Source organism: Euprymna scolopes, chromosome 19 (assembly GCF_053919585.1).
Source record: "Euprymna scolopes isolate OS-2025 chromosome 19, ASM5391958v1, whole genome shotgun sequence".
NCBI lineage: Eukaryota > Metazoa > Mollusca > Cephalopoda > Sepiida > Sepiolidae > Euprymna > Euprymna scolopes.
In genome coordinates, this window is record NC_136500.1 from 111,301,771 (window position 1) to 111,322,043 (window position 20,273).

The 20,273-nt window shown below is 36.1% G+C and overlaps 1 protein-coding gene across 1 annotated transcript in view; it reads right to left on the reverse strand.

Moving 5' to 3' along the window:
* Positions 1–20,273, reverse strand: part of LOC145240300 (uncharacterized) — an 81,560-nt gene that overhangs the window by 41,717 nt on the left and 19,570 nt on the right. Inside the window, exons 5-6 of the mRNA XM_080103881.1 lie at positions 9,569–9,615; positions 3,257–3,313 (exon numbers count right to left, since the gene is read on the reverse strand). Of these exons, the coding sequence (XP_079960007.1) occupies positions 3,257–3,313; positions 9,569–9,615 (104 nt within the window). The remainder of the gene's footprint in view (positions 1–3,256; positions 3,314–9,568; positions 9,616–20,273) is intronic.

Consider the following 20,273-nt stretch of genomic DNA (forward strand, 5'->3'; position numbering starts at 1 on the left):
AAATCTGTGCCTAAATCTAAACAGATTTCATGAATAAAGCTTATTTCCCAGAACTAACCGCCTATGGAACTCTGTTCTATTTGTTTGCTTCCCTGTTGAATACAACATGGTAGCCTTCAAATCCAATGTAAAGAAATTCTTGTTGAGCTGCTCCTGTAAATAATCAAATTCTACCCAATTTACACCATTAACAATTACTACACTACCATCTTACATTCATTAGCCCTTGTCTTCGGGCCTTGATAAGTGGTGACTCCTAAGTAAAAAAAAAATAACTTTACAATTCATGCAAATACTTTTCTCTTCATAATTATCTGATGTAAACATCGTCATTTCGTTTAATATATGTTCTCCTTCTTTGTATTCCTTGTTCCACTTACTTGATCCGCATTATCATATCTTTGTAAGGACCAGAGTATATAATACCCTAGCTCGCCATAAGAAAATAATGAAACGAATGGAATTGAAGGAAACAAAGACTCAATTGATGGATAAGATAAACGTCGTTTATTTGCTGTTGAAAGAATGAACGTTTTAGTTATAACATGTGTTCATGTCCGCGCGTGTGTAACCAATGTTCGTTGCGGGACTGGTGTTGTAGCAAGAATAGGAAATATGTATTCATCTCAAGTTCGGGTCACTATCGTTTGTTCGCGCATGGGAAGAGAAATGAGTGTTGTAGTGAAAATGAGAATGATAGTCCAGCGTGTAGACAAAGAAGAGGATATGAGAGTTGACGTCAGTTAGTAGTCAGCTACGCGAAGGTGTTCTCAGGGACCAGTAGTAGATAGATAGAGAAAGAGTGGGAATGTGTACATACAGTCTGTTAGCTCGTGCCCCATACATAGTAGTAAGTGGGCGTGACGCGCTTGAGCGTGCGCCTCCCAAAAGGGAGGCGGCTGGTTAGCCCAACCTCTCTGGTCGAGAGTTGGTCCTAAAGAGGGTTAGAAAAAGCTTGTCTCTTTGTTTTATACTTGTTTCCGGTGGTCATTTGCACATGTGTATAATTCCTTAGAAAACGGAAGTGACGTCGGCCATGTGTGCGTTCGTGTGCGCGTGTGTGAGTACATATGTGTACGTTAGCGTGTGTGTCTATACACGTGAATGTGAGTGTATGTACGCGAATGTGAATATGTGTACATGTGTGACGTGGGCGCGTATGTTTGTGTGCGCGTATGTATATGACATAGCTTGAAATGTGAATGTGTGTTTTTGTGTGAGACTTGAAAAATTCTCGTACATCTTAAATAGAAAAGTTATATTCAGTCTAAAAATATTTATTTTTATATCATTTATTTTGTGTTAATTTAATCTTGTTGGTTTCTTGTTTTTTTTTTTCTTTCTGAAATTTTTTAAACACAAACAAAATTAAATTATAAAAATGAGAATACAGGCTTGGATGATAAAATTGTCGTCCTAGAAAAGACGACAGGATTCAATTTCCGGTGTTCTGGGGTAGTTAATACCCCTATATCTATGATAGTATGGATTCGTCTGACACTATGTAAGCCAGACATTTCTGCCATCGAGAAGAGAGCACACGCATAGTTTAACCGCTCACAGTGAACACTAGGACTCTTTCACCTTAATATTGTGACCCTCTAAACAGAACCACAACACTATAATCTAGACCTTGCTCCCTGTGACTTCCGGTTATTCCCTAAGCTCAAGGAAAACCTTAGAGGCTGCTGTTATGAAACAATTGAGGAGATGGAAGAGGTTGTGAGGAGGGTCATTGACACGCTCACATAAGAGGACTTCCATGGGGCCCTAAAGAAATTGTTTGAACAGTACAACAAGTGCATTGCAGCCGGAGGAGATTACTTTGAAGGGGACAAGAGTTTCAGGTGTATACGATCAATAAAAGTGCTTATATGAAAAAAATGTCTGAAAACTTATTTAAGGCACCTTATTATATATATATATATATATATATATATATATATATATATATATTGGAAATAAACACAGCAAACCAAAGATGCATTTAGATCACATTTTCTTTTATTATTAGCATAATTCGTCTTAAATGTGTTTCGTTGAAAATGGTGGAAATTCACCAAACATCTAATCAGAGACAGATTTATATTCTTCAGTTTGATATGTTTACTTCCGATATATTGCTCTGGAAGTGTAAATTCATTGTTATATATATATATATATATATATATATATATATATATATATATATAACTACTTCATTTACTCACACAAATTTAATATACGAAAGTATAGATTTATGCGTAAACTTTAAGTATTTACTTCAAAAGTGCTCAATACGTAGGTAGAGCTAGTTAGTAAAAAAAACACCGTATAAAAACAACACTAGCGAATAAATACTGGGAACTCAAAGAAAGAGGACATTCGCCGGTAGTCGAATGGAAAATAATGAGAAAAGCTACCACGTGCAGACATTTAGATGACCCATGTAAATTATGCCTCCATGAAAAATTTGCTATCCTGTACTTTAAAGAACCTCAAAATCTATTAAACTGTAGACGAGAAATAGCAAACAACTGTGTTCACAAAATAAAACTTACTCTAGGATAGCGATACAAGATAGCTTTAAAACTAACAATAACAATAGAAAACAAACAAATAAATAAATTAAATAAACATGAATATACATAAACGATCACACATATATGTATGTATATATATATATATATGTATATATTTGTGCATGTGTGTGTACATATAGGTATATTCATATAAAAAAAAAAATACACATATATATATGAAAAAAAAAAGGAGGGAAAGATCCACCTTAAACCACTAACCTAGTTCTAAAACAGATCCTTTGTTCGATAAAATGCATGCCCATTGGCTGATAGGAGGGGGTGCGGTGGATACTAGAAAGCTGATTGGCTAACTAGAAATCCTCAACATATATAAAAACAAGAAGCAACCACAAAATTCGCGCATAAGCCTGACGAATCCTAGAGTGGATGAAACGCAGAATATTCAGTGTAGCTTAATCGCCATATATATTTTATAAATTACTAACTATATATATATATATATAGCATGTTTTATTAACTGTTTGCTCGTATATATATATATATATATATATATATAGTTTAGGGATAATTATATCCACATCAACAACTGTTCAGTGAAATGAAATGGACCTTTATTGATAGCAAGTCTCATGGTATAGATACCAAAGTACGAAGTCAAAAAAGCAGCAAAACTTACAGTACAATCTATAAAAATGGCTTCTTGGAATAAACATTGAAATATTTATTAAACTCACGTGTTTTTCTGATGAAAATATATCAAAACAGCGATGAACATTCCAATGGGAACCAGCCTAAAAACAAAGACAAAAAAAAAAGTAAATACATTTTTATCTGACTTTTGGGCTAAGATTAAATGTAGTATCTGACCAGTATCTATCACTCTCGTGCCACAAAAAGCCCTGAAGCAAAAAGATTTTATGTTAATCAACTTACACACACACACCTTCTTCTATGTTCAGCAAGCTCTCTAATGATCCCTGTTGGAAGAACATAACATGGGATGTCCTTGCTTGTTGAAATCAAATAAACATTTCCCAAGTTTTCTAACTAATTCACTGTATGAAACGTCCTTTATTATTTTTATACATTTTTTTCTAAACAGAATAATAATTTACATCATTCACAAAAATAAATTGAATTTCAGATGAGATCAAATTACACTATTCACATTTCATTCACTAACTTTGGTTTTGTGTAACCTATTTCAACAACAACATCTTCCATGGCAACAACATCTTTGACATGTGACATACTTGTTATCAGATTAAATATTATTACAAAAGCAGCATTGTTTTATGTAAACATTAATTTCAATATCATTTTTAACCATAGTTCAGATGATTTCTCTTAATCACAATTAATAAAATCCAATTATTTTGCTCGCATGCTCTGTATTTACATACTTCTTACTAATGATGTGAGGGGGACTTATCTTCTATCTAAATTTTATTCCTTTAGAAGTCAGAAGAACTTTCTTTAAGTAGATACTTATTATTTATATTTTTCCTGGCAGAGATGTAGAAATGCCTGGTTTAGAACCCAGATGCAGGGTATCCCATCTCTGTGTGATGAATCTGCAGACCATATCATCCATCTAAGAGAAGGAAAACTCTGTGTTCCTGATGTCACAAGTCATTTCACCAAACTACTGGATATGGAAGGCTTCATTAGTCCTGAGCAACTGTTATGCTGTCATATCATAAAATGAGCGTTTGTTGTATATTGGTTGAAACTGGAATGGAGATTATATATTAAAACGTGTCTTTTTATAAAGGATTGTTGCATTGTGTGTGTGTGATCATCTAATGGTCTTTCTATTCCATATGTTCATATGCTGTTAAGTGTGAACATGTGTGACATGCATTTTCACATACCTCTGCTTCTTCGTTGGTCCATCTGGAAATTCTCGTCTGGGAGGAAGACTTGATACCTGTTTTTGGGGACGAAGATTTATTTCACACCAAGACAAGAAATTGGTTCTATAGTTTATTTCACTTTGCCAGATTTCTTGCAGAAGGTGGAAAGTGAATTTGGCCTGTGTTGTTTTCTTCTAGGTCTTATTTCTACCACGTCAGCATTCGTTCCCCACCCCCAGTGAAGGGAAGGAGACAGCGGCGAAGCCGTCCGCTTTTGCCCAAGTCACAACCAAATTTCGTCGATTCAGCTAACCTGATCACATGACTCACACGCAATCCAATCAGCTGATCTTTAACTTCCGGTCAACGTGTCTACACTATAACTCACCATCTCCCCCCCTCTCTCTCTCTCTCTCTATCCATTCTCTGACGCAACAATCTTCCTAGAGCTGGTGACTTGAATAAATTATCTGGCTTACAAACCTAAATTGCTTAAGGATTAAATAGGCTCTGTCTATCGCCCACTTCTTCAGGGACTCATCAGAGACACTTAGTGCTGGGACTTGTTTTCTGACTAGAACAATGAATGCGTCTCTCAACACTTTCCTCCTTCAATTGCTTTTGTTGCCCATCTTTCTTAAAATAAGCAACTTTGTGACGCTTGTCATTCATTTCCATGCAGCTAGTCTGATCTGCACTTTTTTGACAGGTTGGGGGTACAGATTTGGTAATTTATTTGGCTGCTGATTCTGACTGGCAGTACAGGGGCCATAATTCTTTGGTAACACTTAGAGCAGCTGCTCTATCATCAGTTCTATAATATCGGGATGGTTGTAGTGCTATGTCGCACATAGAAAGGCACCCTTCAGTTATTTCCAATGAGCTTTCTCAAGGCCACAACCATCTAGACAAGACTCACTTATATATTATTTAATTGGAATTCATTATTAAGATGAGTATATTTATAAGTTATTTATTGCGGACTATTATCCTCATCTTTCTTAGTTATTGTTTCACGATGTTTCGGCCAACTTTTTCACTGGCCTTGGCCGTCATGGTAAAATGACAACAACTATGGATGGCAGTAATTGCTGAGAATGCAGTAAGGAGATTTGGAGTTCCTATTCCATTGCGGTTACCACCTGATGAAGAATAGTTGGTCGATATATTGTGAAACAACAACTAAGAAAGATGAGGATAATAGTCCGCAATAAATAAAGACTCGCTTAATAGTCTACTTTGGTGTACATATTTGATATCAAATTGACCCATCTCTCCCAACCTACTCTACCCTTAAACTAAAAAAAAATCAAATGAAATGATATCCAAAGCAAAAAACAAGTTCAAATTAGATACTAACCCAAACAAAACCAATTCGCCTCCTCCTTTTGAATTTAACATTCACAAACATCTGTGGGCTTAGAAGTAACCTAGATGATATAGAATCTCTTCTAGTAAACTCCCTGGATATCCTAGCATTAAGCGAAACCAACCTACACTACTCAATCCCCTCTAACTGCTTAACATGACAGGACACCTTCGTCTCTGTCATAAGGACTCATACTTATGCACAGACTTGGAGTCTACATTTGTAACATTCTCTCCTTAACTAGAGAGTCAAATCTAAAATCAAATGATCAGACCTTTATGTGCTTTATACTGCATTATTTATATTTTCTCTACCGTTCTCCCTCAAACCATTACTATAACCTAACTAACCCTGTCTCTGAGAGTATAGATGCACCTCTCTCTTTAAATAATAACACCCAAATACATGTATTTGGGGATTTTAATGTACACCGCAGTGGTTGGCTTGGTTTTTCAAGTTACACAAATGCGGCTGATAGCAGCACTCATAGCTTCTCTATATCAAATCTCTTAACACAGAGTCACGTTCCTGACTTCCAGATCGGGAAAATCAGCAAGCCTCAATTCTAGATCTGTTCCTAACCACAATAGCTGATGATTGTGTGACAAGAGCCCGTAGTCCACTCAGGGATGCCAATCATCTTGTTATATTGGTTGACATCATCAAATCTCCACACTAACGTAATGTACTTGCAATAACCCTTATCCCTGAGTGGCTTCCGGGCCTTGATAAGTGGTGATCAATGTGTAAAAAAAAAAAAAAAAAATCCTAAGTTCTCGACCCTAAGCTGAGGAGCCATTGCTCAAAATGACATAATACTTTAAGGCTGATTGGAAAGCCATCAGAGAACATCAGAGATGCCCAATGGACTAATATCTGAACATCTGAACAGTGTGCCAATGAGACAATTGAATGGTGCAAAACAGGTGTTGAAGCACATGTTCGCACATGAAAGTATTAGGTTGGTGCAAAAATAATGTCGTTTTTTGACTTGAAGTTGAACATCAAAAAACAACATTATTTTTGCATCAACCTAATACTATATCAAACCCCACTCTCTCCAATTGTCCATTTCAACTTGCGCAGCTGCCATTGTGCAAAAGCATCATGCATTCCACTGATTTGTCCGCCACAAGTCAAGTACAAATAGGCAAAAGTTTATAGAAGCTAGAAATAATTGTAAGAGTGAAATAGATACAGCCAATAGCTAAATAGTCAAGGCCAAGAGAAAGCATACCGAAGTGACCAGGAAATATATCGAGTTGCAAAAAATAAGAACTCCTGATTTCTGGAAAATTTATAATAGTGTGATGAATAATGAACAGTAAACAATTCCTCCACTATCCAACAACTACAAGTTCACTTGCAGGGCAAACAAGAAAGATGACCTGTTTGCCCAGTGGTTTGCATCTAACTCCGCATTAGACCCTTCAAACCACCTCCTCCCAAATTTCTCTTTGTGGACAGAAGTCATACTCGCAGATCTGAAGATCAATTCTTCTCATGTTTGTGCTATCATAAAAATCAAGACATTTCCAAGGTGTGAGGGCCTAATCTCATCACTGCCACACTAATTAAAAAATGCTCTGCTGAGCTAGTTCTCTTCAAACTCTTCAACAAATGTCTAGCCGAGTCTTGCTTCCCTGATAGCTGGGAAATTGTCTCCATTGCACCAGCATTCAAGAATTCTGTTGAAAGAACTGACCAGTTTAATTATCGCCCCATCAGTCCCTGGCCCTTCATTAAGATCTCTGACTCTTTAATCAATCAAGCACTAGTCCATCATCTTGCAAACGATAAACTTCTTTCTGACCAACAGTATGGATTTAGGTAAGCTTAGTCTACTGCAGATATTTTACTGTCAGCTCTGAACGCATATACCACGCACTGGATAAGGCAGGGGAAGCCAGAGTTGTAGCCCTTGATATTTCAAAAGCCTTTGATATGAAGGACATCTCATGAAAATTAAATCGTATGATAAGTATATTTTCTGATGACATCACGTTCTATAATAGACATAACGGAAATAACGAATATACACATATCTAAGGCAATGGCTGAAACCCTAGAAAACGACCTTCAGTCAGTAGTGGAATGAAGTCATAAGTGAATGGTAACACGATTAAGCTTCTTTCCTTTTACAGTTACAAAAAAGACACCGATTGCTATGACAAATAACACCCTACCTGAGAGCCCATCTTTCAAACTTCTCGACCTAACATTCAGAAGCAACATGAATTGGAACAAGTACATTGAAAACATTGCCAAGACTGCTGCAAAGAAGGTGGGCTTCTTCTGCCATGTGAGAGCATCCTATATCTTTACAAGGCCACAATTCGCCCATGCATGAAGCATCCGCCACTGTTATTTCACTCTTAGAGAGGGTCCAAAAAAAGGTCTCAAATCCAATAGGTTCAGCACTATCGGCCAAGCTCCAGCCCTATGTTCCATTGCCACACTGTTGCATCCTTATACCGGTTTTGCAAGTATTTTAATTGGATGTACTCTGATGAACTCATGGCACTTGTCCCTTCTCGGCAAACCTAATCCCGACTAACTTGACAAGCAGCAAAATCATACCCCCTTCACTATTGAGGTACTTAGATGCCAGAAAGCCTCCTACTCTGCTAGATTTTTCCCTCGGACTGCAAAGCTTTGAAATGCCCCACCTGTTTCCTGCTTCCTTGACTGTACTAACTTGTAGAAGTTTAAATGTAATGTAAACAGACATCTTGCTGCTCAACTCCCCTCAGTCTCCTGTTAGACAAAATAAATACTTAGCTCAATAGCATTATCAAAGAGTTAGTAATGATAAACGATATTTAGTTCTAATCCAGTACCAAAATGTGATGTTAGAAATTCATTATCTTAGCATACTAATATTTTTAACACTGAGAATGGTTTTTGGTTATATCTTAGACGTAAGTAAAAGTAAGAATTAAAAAAAAACACACATTTTGTATATTTTTAGAAGTGCCTACCAACCATAGGAAATCTTATTTTATGTTGTGCCTGTGGATAGTCTCCCATTCAGTTGTTCAATCGTCAAGTAGATACAATGGAGAGTTCATTTTTTATTAAGGACTAGCCTGGGTGCCCGGCGTTGCCCGGGTGTTTAGAGGTACGTGTTAAGTAAAAAAAAAAAAAGTGGTAGTAGGCAGGCAGGCTCGAACCCGTACCACGAAGGAGGAAATATTTGTGAAAAAAAATGTGATGTCTTTGCTGTTGCATCCATCGCCAAACCAGAAGTAATGAAGGTTTAAATTAAGGATAGTCAATCGAAAAGAGGGGATGACTTTCGAAAATATGGTAAAAAAAGCGAAAAGTAGAAAAGTGCACAGTTGAGGGTGAAGGAATTAATGTTTTCAGCCAATTTTTCGATATTTGTTATCTGAAGGGTCGCACTTCAAAATGATACTCGTGAAAATCCATTGCCTCTGTTGAAATTGTTAGGCAGACATACATACATACATACATACATACATACATTTAAACAAACAGGTGAAATTTATATCATAAATGGACATTGCTACATAGTTTTTTAATGATCAGGTGGTATGGGGCTGTGGATATTTTTCATGTATTGTAGAGCAGGTGGGTCTAGGCTATGGAGTCAGTAATGTCATCTGAACAAGAAACTTGGACAATGATCAGGAAGGAATGTGGATGAAGACAATTTGATCTAAAACTTACTTTATCAAACCGATAGATCAACTTTCCTAAACTCTGAGCTCAACTACAGCTAACTAATATGCTACAATATTTTGTTGTTGTGTGCAATCAGTAGAAAAAAAAAAAAAAACAATTGTAAAATAACTTACCAGATTATAACATTCATTCCTTTGACCCATCGACTTGAGATTTTAGTCTATAAATTAAAAATAAATGTATATTAATTGTACTTAATTTTTAATAATCATAAAGGAACAATTTTAGGATAATTTAAAAAAATTAAGAAAATTAGAAAGTGGATCTTGGGTTTATTTTCAGCAGTCTTGTAACTCTTGCTTCCCTTTTTCTATCCTTTAACCTTCACCTTTCATGTTTCTGACAAAGGAGGGAGAATTGCTGTTTACTGAGCTGGAATCTATTTATCTAACACTTATTATTGGATAGTTCTTGACCTTGAAGTAATAATTTTTAGCTCCTTTCATCAATTTACTTCATGCCTTGTTTCGATCGATTTCTATATAAAACAAATGAAGCATGCATGGTCCTCCATGAGTGCACAGTGAACGAGGCATAAAAATTTGACTAAGTTCAGCATTACTCTCCCCTCCCCCTCCACCAATCCTGGTGAAAATGAACAAACGGTGCAATTTTAGGCTTTAACATATGTAAATTTGAGTTCTGCACCATGCAAAAAAAGAAATGACTAAGTCCATCATTTGTCCCCCCCCCCCATTTAGCCCCAAAATGGAGTGTTTTTATTAGCCATAAAAGAGCCCCTGGGGAACCCCCAAGTGTTATCATAAAGTATAGACAAACAAAATTATATAGAAATCAGTTAGTTACAACAGAAAGTTTTATAAAAATCCAAGGCATTAATTTTTTTTAATAAGTAAAAAAGTGTCAATTTTAGCCATTTTGACTCGAAAGACACCCCTAGGGGAACTACTGGAGTTTTCTCGAAAAATCCGTTCTGTTACTTTTTTTTACTCATATTGTGTTTCATGTTTGTGCAAAATTTCCAAAAGTTCTAAGACATAGTTATTGAGAAAAGTGCGGACAGACAAACAGATGAACAAGCAAAGATGAATTTACTGGTCCACCCTCCTTTTGTCGAGGGACCAAAAAAAAAACTAATATAAAGGAAATAACTCATTTCCGTTTTGTAACCATTACATGTTTTGAGGTACAATTTTCACTTGATATAAATAAACAAAGTTTAGCACTGAGTAATTGGCCCATTGACCAATAGAACAGCTTAGTATATGAATACGGTTAGTTAAAACTCCTAAGCAAGTTCTTTTTTCTATTTTCAAACATTATGAGTTTTTTTGGGGGTTTTTTTGGGGTTTTTTTTACACAGGCATCACCACTTATCAAGGCCCAGAGGCCACTCGAGGATAAGCATTAAAGAATGTACGGTAGTCAATTGGACAATATAGTAATTGTTAGTAGTGGAAATTCGGTAAATTTGTTAATTTAAGTGGAACGGCTCATCAATTTATGTTGGACTTGAAGACGAACAGATTGTAGGCAGCTGGAAAGCAAGAAAAAGGAAGACAGTTCCACAGGCATGCAGTTCTAAGAAAGAAGCTTTGTTCATGGAATCTACGTTTAGGTTTAAGCACAGACAAAGAGTGGGAGAAAATTATTGATAGTGTTTTCAGCTAGATGAGTGTTTCTCGTGAAAGTTTGGTGAGGGGGTACCATAGATTGGAGCTCAAACGAGCACTTGCCATGAAAATAATGATAAAGCAGAGACAGAATCACAACATCTCTTCTGTGAGAAAGAGATTGCAGAGAAGAGAAAAGGGCATCCCTTATGAGGCTACAAAGTCTATTTTGAACTCTATCAAGGCAGAGTTAGGCTGCACAAGGAATCAGATAAAAAAAAAAGTTCATGATTCAGTGAGTCAACAGGAAAGATAATAGACAGTCATTGAAGGATGGTAATGATGGCTGTCTTGGCCAAAATGTTCTTTAGTGATGATGTATAGATCGGTTGATAGTTGCTGTAGTTACTGTGATCATAGTAATTATGATGACTTGCTGTAGAAGGAAAAATTGAATCTGCAACTGCTGACTGTTTGAAAATGTCGTTTCATGTGGCAGGGGTTTGAAGTTGCTGTTTTTGTATGTTGTTAAGTGAGTTAGACTTCTGCATAGAACTCACAAATATTGTGTCCCGGAAGTGTCTAGTCTGCATTAAATGCTCCTCGTTGATTGAAGCCATTTTTTAACCTGCAAGATTGTAGTTTTTTCCAACACTAAGAACAGCAAAGCAATTGCATGCAATGTCGGGGAAGGTTTGGTCCAGAACATATAAAGAAACTGTGCAATGATTTGCAATTCTTTGCTTACCATATGCAGAATCGTAGACAACCAGACAATGATGAATCCTGATGTCGACCATTCTTGGATTTTCATTAGACACTATGACATTGCAATTCCTACCATCACAGTGAGAAAAGGTTGGATTATGGGGGGGGGGGCTATTGTTGTCGTAAAAGTGAAATGATGCCATAAGGTCTAGTAAGAATTTGTGGAGTAAGTGCAATCAGCAGAGAGGGCATCTTGTCAGGTATCGGGAACAGGGGGGAAGGCTGCTCAGTGAAGAGATGCACCCTTTTTATATTGTTTCCTAAACTGCTGCTGATACAATGCTTTGATGAGATCTAACTGTTTGGCTCAAGTGACGATACGGCCTGAAAGAATGAATGTGTTAGTTTCTGCCACATGGGTTAAGGTGTTCAAGGACTGAACATCCTCATAGGAGTGCCACATTATAAATGGGGTCAGTACAACAACTTTTAAGAGTGGTTTATACAAGTGACATGTGTTTAGAGCATAGTCTTTTCTAAAAGGAAGTTGCATGCATAAACAAACCTTTAACTAATATTCAAGTTAGTTTATTTTAGTATATTTTTAATTTTATTAATAACTTCATTTAAACAAAATTACTCTTTTTAATATCCCACTGAAAAAATGTGAAAAATATCAAAAATCTAAAAATTTGTTTTCATTCTCAAACTTACCAAAGTTTGATTGGTCCGTGCAAGAAGAGTCTGCATTGATTGTCGTCGTGCATAGAAAATGATAAATTTCATCCCAAAAGTTAAAATGATGAGACACTGTAAATGGCAAAAAGATTTCTTTATATATATATATATATATATATATATATATATATATATATATATATATATATATATATATATATATGATTACTTCATTTAATCACATAAATTAATATACGAAGATATAATTTTATGCATAAATTTTTTTAGCATTTACTTCAACAGTGCTCAATACATAGGCAGAGTTAGGTAGTAAGTTATGAAAATATATATGGCAATTAAGCTAAAGCCTGACGATGTGTAGCTTAATTGCCATATATATATATATATATATATATATATATATATATATATATATTTAATTAAGTTAACCGCTTTGTATACAGGGAACAAAATTCGTTATGAATTCATCAAAAAGTTATCTTTTATTATCCATTATTACTATAATTGTTTCGGCCCATAGTAAGATATATGTATTTATTTTTCTTTTCGGTGCTCATCTATATCGACAAAGCAAACAGCAACTTCTACAGAAAAATAAAACTTTTTTGCATTCTGCATTCAATTTTACAATCCATATAAGAAGATTTTTTTCCCCAGTTATTTAACTCCATATATGTAGTAACATCCTCTTACCATATGTCACGCACAAGCTATCTTGTTTCATCGACATAAATTATATGAACTGGTTATTTAGAAGTATTTACTTTAACATGTTATCCTATTCCTAAACTAAAATATTAACTATATATAGACCATACATTAACTCCTCTCTCTCTCTCTCTCTCTAACTAACTAATCCTGTTGCAAATTTAATTGCTTCCACTGCATGAATTCCCACTTATTCCTACTTAACAATGAAAATGAAAAGCATAGTAATGTCCTTTTTAATCACTTCAAGGAGTGTAAATTTCCAGTAGATATATAACCTACTAAATAACTGATTAACATTAACTACCCATGCGGGGTCGCAGAAATACCTGGTTTAGGACCCAGACGCGGGGCAAACCCTCTCAGTGCTAATGGACCCATAGATCTTCCCAGGTCATCCGTCTAGGAGAAGGAAAACTCTGGAGCCAGGGGAGGGAGGCCTCTTCAGTCCTGCATGACAACCTTCCTAGAGCTGGTGACTCAAACAAATTACCAGTTGGCAAACCTAAACTGCTTAAGGAGGAGATAAGCTCTGTCTATCACCTGGTTTTCATACTCCTTCTTTTAGCCAGGCATAGAGGCGCTATCACAGGGATTCGACAGAATCACACATTTTCTCTGCTCCCGCCACATCCCATCCCCCTAAACTGGACACTGTGGGGGTGCTTCAGTACCATATATGCCGTTGCAGTTGGACTGGGTTGACTTTTGTCTGATGGGTTGGGGGTACCAGATTGACAGTTCCTGGCTGCTGTTTCTGACTGATAGTACAGGAGTCCTAACTCTTTGATAGTGCTTAGAGTGGCTGCTCCATCAACAGTTGTATAATATTGATCGGGATGTTTGTAGTACCATGTCGCACATAGAAAGGGACCCTGCACTCATCCCCGGTGGGCTTTCCTGAGGCCACAATTCTGTAGGTAAAGACAGCTGATGGTCTATTTGTATTGCATGTCTGGTATTCTGCACAACCACTTGTCCAGCACCCCTCACTCACCCTAACTAAAACTTTTAAATTAAATAAAATGAAATGACAGTTCAATCAAAAATTACGTCTAAACCAGAACCAAACTAAAAAAAAAAAACAACCAGCCCCCTCCCTTGAGGCTTGCATTTACGAATATCTGCGGATTTAGAACTAACTTAGATGATGTTGAATCATTTCTCCTAGTAAACACCTCGGATATCTTAGCATTAAGTGAAACTAACCTTCACTCCTCCATTCCCTCCAACCATTTTAACATGCCTGGTTATCTCCCACTCTGCCATAAGGACTCAGACAGACATATGCATGGGCTTGTAGTCTATATTCGTAACACCCTCCCCCTAACTAGAGAAACAAAGCTAGAATCAGATGACCAGGCCTTTATGTACTTCAGACTAAACATGCAACATAATATTAGCTACTTGTATTTTCTTTACCACTCTTCCTCGACCCAAGACTGTACCCTAATAAACAAAGTCTCTGGCAGCATAGATACAGCACTCTCCCTCGATACTAGTGCACAAATACATGTATTTGGTGACCTCAATGTTCACCACAGTAACTGACTTGAGTTCTCTACCTACACAGACGCAGCTGGTAGCACAACACATTGCTTCTCTATATCTCATTTCCTATCACAGACGGTTACATTTCTGACATGACAGCAAGATCAACATGTCTCACTTCTAGATCTATTTCTGATCACAGTTCCTGATTATTGTACAATGAATGCTGATCATGCTGTGATAATGGTAGAAATCGCCCTAAATTCTCACTCAAAACTGAAGACCCACAGTGCAAAACAACGAGGTATTACAAAAAGGCTGACTGGAAAGCCATCAGGGATCTCATCAGAGATGTCTCATGTCTTTTCTCTTCCAGCTGAACAGTGCACAAATGAGACCACTGAATAGTTCCAAACTGCAATTGAAGCACATGTCCCCACACGGAAATTCTATAGCAAGCCCCACTCTCCCCTATGGTTTACTTCTATTTGTGCAGCTGCCATTGCTCAAAGGCTGCATGTGTACCACAGATTCAGCGAACATAAGTCCAGTTCAAACAGACAGAAGTACATAGAAGCTAGAAGTAATTGTAAGAGAGAAATAGTGACAGCTAAGACAGAATACACTGAAACCATCAGAAAATACATTGAAGCACAGAAATTAGGAACCTGTGATTTTTGGAAAATCTACATCAGTGTAGTAAATAATGGGCAATCAACGATTCCCCCACTATCAAACAATCATAAGGTTGTTTGCACGGCAACCGAGAAGGCTACCCTGCTTTCCAGTCGGTTTACCTCTAACTCCACATTGAACCCAGCACACGACTCCCTCCCTGAATTCCTTTGTGGACAGACGCCACACTAGATGATTTGAAAATCAACCTTTCTCAGGTACATGGTATCATACAAAACCTAGACACCTCAAAAGCATGTGGACCCGATCTCATCCTGGCTGTGCTATTAAAAAAATGCTCCTCTGAGGTTGCTCCAGTTCTCTCCAGACTTTACAAGAAATGCCTTAACGAATCTTGCTTTCCTGACTGCTGGAAAACCACTTCTGTGGTACCAGTTTTTAAGAATTCTAGCGAAAGAACTGACCCATTAAATTATTGCCCCATTAGCCTTCTCCCGCTTTTTGCCAAAATATTTGAGTCCTTAATTAATCCAGCTCTAGTCCATCACCTTAAAGCTGCTAAACTCCTGACCGACAATCAATATGGAATTAGGCAAGCCCATTTCACAGCACATATCCTGTCTGTAATCTCTGAATACCATTCACTGGACAAAACAGGTAGAGTGGTAGCCTTCGATATATCTAAGGCTTTTAACAGGGTATGGAACGATGGTCTTCTACGGAAATTAGATCATATGGTATCACTGGAAGAATACATAATGTAATTAAATCATTCTTAAGTAAGAGAAAAATCCAGGTTGTCCTTGACGGTCGTACATCTAAACAATATGATATAAATGCAGGAGTACTTAAGGGGTCTATCCTTGGACCTTTATTATTCTTGATATTCATAAATGACATCCCTGCTAAAATTGTTTCGGAGATGAGTATATTTGTTGATGACACCACTCTCTATAGCAGACACGAGGGGAAAACAAATGAACATATATCTAAGGAAATGGCAGAAACACTAGAGGATGACCTCCAATCTGTAATGGAATAGGGACAAAAATGGAGGGTCACATTCAATACTGCCAAGACTAAGCTTGTTTCCTTCAATAATTACAAGAAACCTTCCCTACCACCAATAGCAAAGGCCAAGAACAGATTACCCAAAAGTACTTCCTTTAAACTCGTTGGCCTAACGTTTACAGGGAACATGAACTGGAATAGATACATTGAGAGCATTGCCAAGAATGCTGCGAAGAAGGTGAATTTTCTCTACCGTGCTAGAAAACTACTTACGCCTGAAAGTACCCATACTTCTATAAGGCCACCATTCGCCCATGTATAGAGTACTGTTGTCACATTTGGGTTGGTGCATCTGCTACTTGTCTCTCACTTCTTGACAGGGTTCAAAAGAGAGTCGCCAAAAGGGAGTGAATTGTCATCTAGGCTTCAGTCTCTGTCCCATTGACGAAATGTTGCATCTCTCTGCCTGTTCTACAAGTACTTTAATGGTGAATGCTCTGACAAACTACAAGCACTTGTACCCCCTCGACGTAAACACACCAACAAACCCGACAAGCAGCTAAATCCCACCCCTTTACAGTAGAGATCCCTAGGTGTAAGAAAGCCTTCTACTCCAATAGTTTCTTCCCTAAAACTGCTAAACTTTGGAACCCCTTTCCGGGATTCTGCTTTCCCAACTGTACTGACATGCAAAAATTTAAGTGTAATGTGAACAGACATCTTACCACTCATCTCCCTTCATAATACCCCTGCAACTTATATCCCTGATAGTAGGCCCCTGCTTCAAAGTGGCACTGTGCCTTTTTTGGGGTGAAAATTTGAATTAAAATTAATGGAAATAGTATGCACACAAAACAGTAAATTAAAATGATATGTAAGTTTTAAAGAAATATGCAGAAACTAAAAAAAGATTACGCAATCTCCAACCGTTCCTCTTAAAATCAATAACTCGAATACTACAAGGTAAAATTCCTGATTTGGCATTGCTCAAGTCCAGTAGCAAAGACGCCTGAAGTAATTCTGGGATAAATACAGAAAGATTTCAGAGGTTTTCTTTTTCCTAGACTAGTTGCCCTACCAAAGCTTTAGAGTATAGTTTACTCTATTATTTCACTTAAAGCTAGGGAGAGAGGAAACAGATCCATTGCTTTCGCTAGGGTATTAGAGAAAGCAAAATCACAAACACTCTTGTTCCACCTGGCCCCAATTGAAATGAATGTCGTCTTGAGACAAACTTCTGAATCTGACCTTCACTTCTGATTGATTGGCTATTCTTTTTAAAATGCAAGAAATTTGCTTTCTCTGTAATTCAGTAACTTATCTCTAACTCTTACTCCATTATTCATTTTTTCCTACTCAATTGGTTTAACCAGAGTGTCAGCTGCATTTAAAACAGGCATTCGGTCATTTTATTACTTCATAGTCGTTCAGTTACATGGTGTCCACTTCTCTTACAACTTTTAGATTATGCTGTACTCAGGTGAATGACAACATTTTGATTTATAAAAATATAAATCTGCTTACTGTGGATGTTTGTGTTGGCGGCAGTGAAGTGGGAGCAGATAGTTTGGGTTTGAGTATTAGCTGACAACACACCACGGAAATTCGATCTCTGTTGCAAAAACAAAATGAAACTGCTCTCAACCAAACTAAAACTGGTCCACAACACTCGTGATCGGGATTATTAAGGAATTTTTCCTTGATTCTTTTTTATTATTGCTTACCAGTTTCGACTCAAACAGAATATTAACGTGATTGCATTGATATTTTCCCACTATAACACATTTTGGTTTCTTATATAAAGAAAGTCATTTTAATGAATTCCTTCTAAAAATGAAAATCATATTTGGAAAAAATAATTCATTTACACTAATTCATTTTCTGAATGAATTTAATTCACCAGAACGCATTTCGCGTTATTTATAAATAATGTATTATTTACAAAAAAAAATACTATTTTACTTAATATATTAAGTTAACTAGGATATATTTCGTTTTTTTTTTTACTAGCAGTTCAGCCCGGTTTTGCTCAGGCTCTATGTACTGTTCATAACTTTATATGCATATATATATATATATATATATTACATATTAAAAAGTTTAACTCATGTTCAGGTAACCTACATCTAAAATTTAAAGTGGTTACACCCAAAATTGGCAGTAGAGTTTGGTAGAATCTGCAAAGGTCAACTCTTTCAACTTTGACTTCTTGGCAGCCAAATTTTCGCCCAAAAACTGATTAAAAAGCTTGCCTGAATACCCTTTATGTAAAACTTCAAATGTTTAGACCCAAAATTGGCTAAATAGTTTGCTAACGACCGCAAAGGTCAAATATTTTGAACTCTGACCTCTTGGCAGCCAAATTTTCGACGAAAAACCGATGAAAAAGCTTGCCCTATCTGAATACACTTTATGTAAAATTTCAAATGTTTAGACCAAAAATTGGCTGAGTAATTTGGTAGAGGCCGCAGAGGTCAATTTTTTAAAAACTTTGAACTCAATTTTGACCCCTTAACATTTATGGTTTTGGGCTCAAATCAAATTAAAGAGTTTGATCCATGTCCAAGTAACCTACATTTAAAATTTCAAGTGTTTAGACCCAAAATTGGCGGAGGAGTTTGGTAGAGTTCTCAAAGGTCAAATCATTGAACTTTAACCCCTTGACGGCCAAATTTGTGACCAAAAACTGATTAAAAAGATTTTCCCAAATCTCAATACCTCTTATGTCACGGTATTACGTGTCTGTCTAGGGATATGAATACGCAGGAATTAAAAAAACAAAAAACTAATAAAACTCCAAAACTACTATTTTAACATAAAAATAATATTTACAAGTAAATAGACTTTGTTAATACTACTGCTATAAGCTTTAAAAGCAATTACAAGGTCTATAGCATTGATGGTGAAAGGGATATAAAAGCTACTAACTCCAAATCAAATGTTTTATGTACGAGTAAAATCTAATAATAAGAATATCAAAATATAGTTCTTTTGTCAGTGAGAAAATATTCAGAAATCTTTGTATTTACTGAAATTCCAGTTTCTTCAAATGATGCGATGGTTGGCTTTTAAGGAGTTTCTTTTAGCTGGATTTTCATCCTAGAATCATTACCAGAGTTCTTAACAGCAAGTCAACAACTTAACAATTTAACTGATGCGGTTAATAGTGCAGCGTCCTTATATAGGTTTCTCCATGAAATTTTCTTGATTATTCCAGATTGTTTTGCAACGTTCTAAATAGAATATTTTAATATTTCATTCATTTTTATGAGGAAAAATGGAATGTCATAATCTATATAATTATAAAACTCAAATGACCTTGTAACGAGTGTTGCAACCCAACATCCGGTTTACGACTTCCAGTTGCGCATGCGTACACAAGCATAAACCCATAACAGTGTAAACAAATAAACACAAATCGCTACTTTTGCAGAATTTGACCTGCGCACTGAAATATTAACGTTATTATATAGAAATGATTATTTAATATGGGAAGGGTGAGGATGTTTTGCAACTATTCTGTATTACAAGTATACTGTCACAATTTTCTTACAAATAAATCAACTTTGACCCGTTGACGACGTATTGTTTTACTGTTTACGTTTTCAGCGACCCAATTGTTTTTTTTTTGTTTTCTTTGCATTTAAATTATCTAAATAATTGTTAATACTTTCTGCATTTTTTTACATCGTTTATTTCCATATTACCTTTAAGTTGTTTTAACGCAATTTTCTTACAAATAAATCTACTTTAACCTTTGACAACCATAAAAGCATTTTACAACGTATTGTTTTACTGTGTATGTTTTCAGCATCCCAATTGTTTTTTTTTTTCGCGTTTAAATTAAATGATATATCAAAATTTGAATAGTGCAGATTTACCTATAAATATGGCAAACCACTTATAATTCAATGACTGTAAGTTTTTTTTTTCAAAAATAAAAAATTATAAACAGAACAACTCATAGAAATCTATCTATATTCTTTTTCAT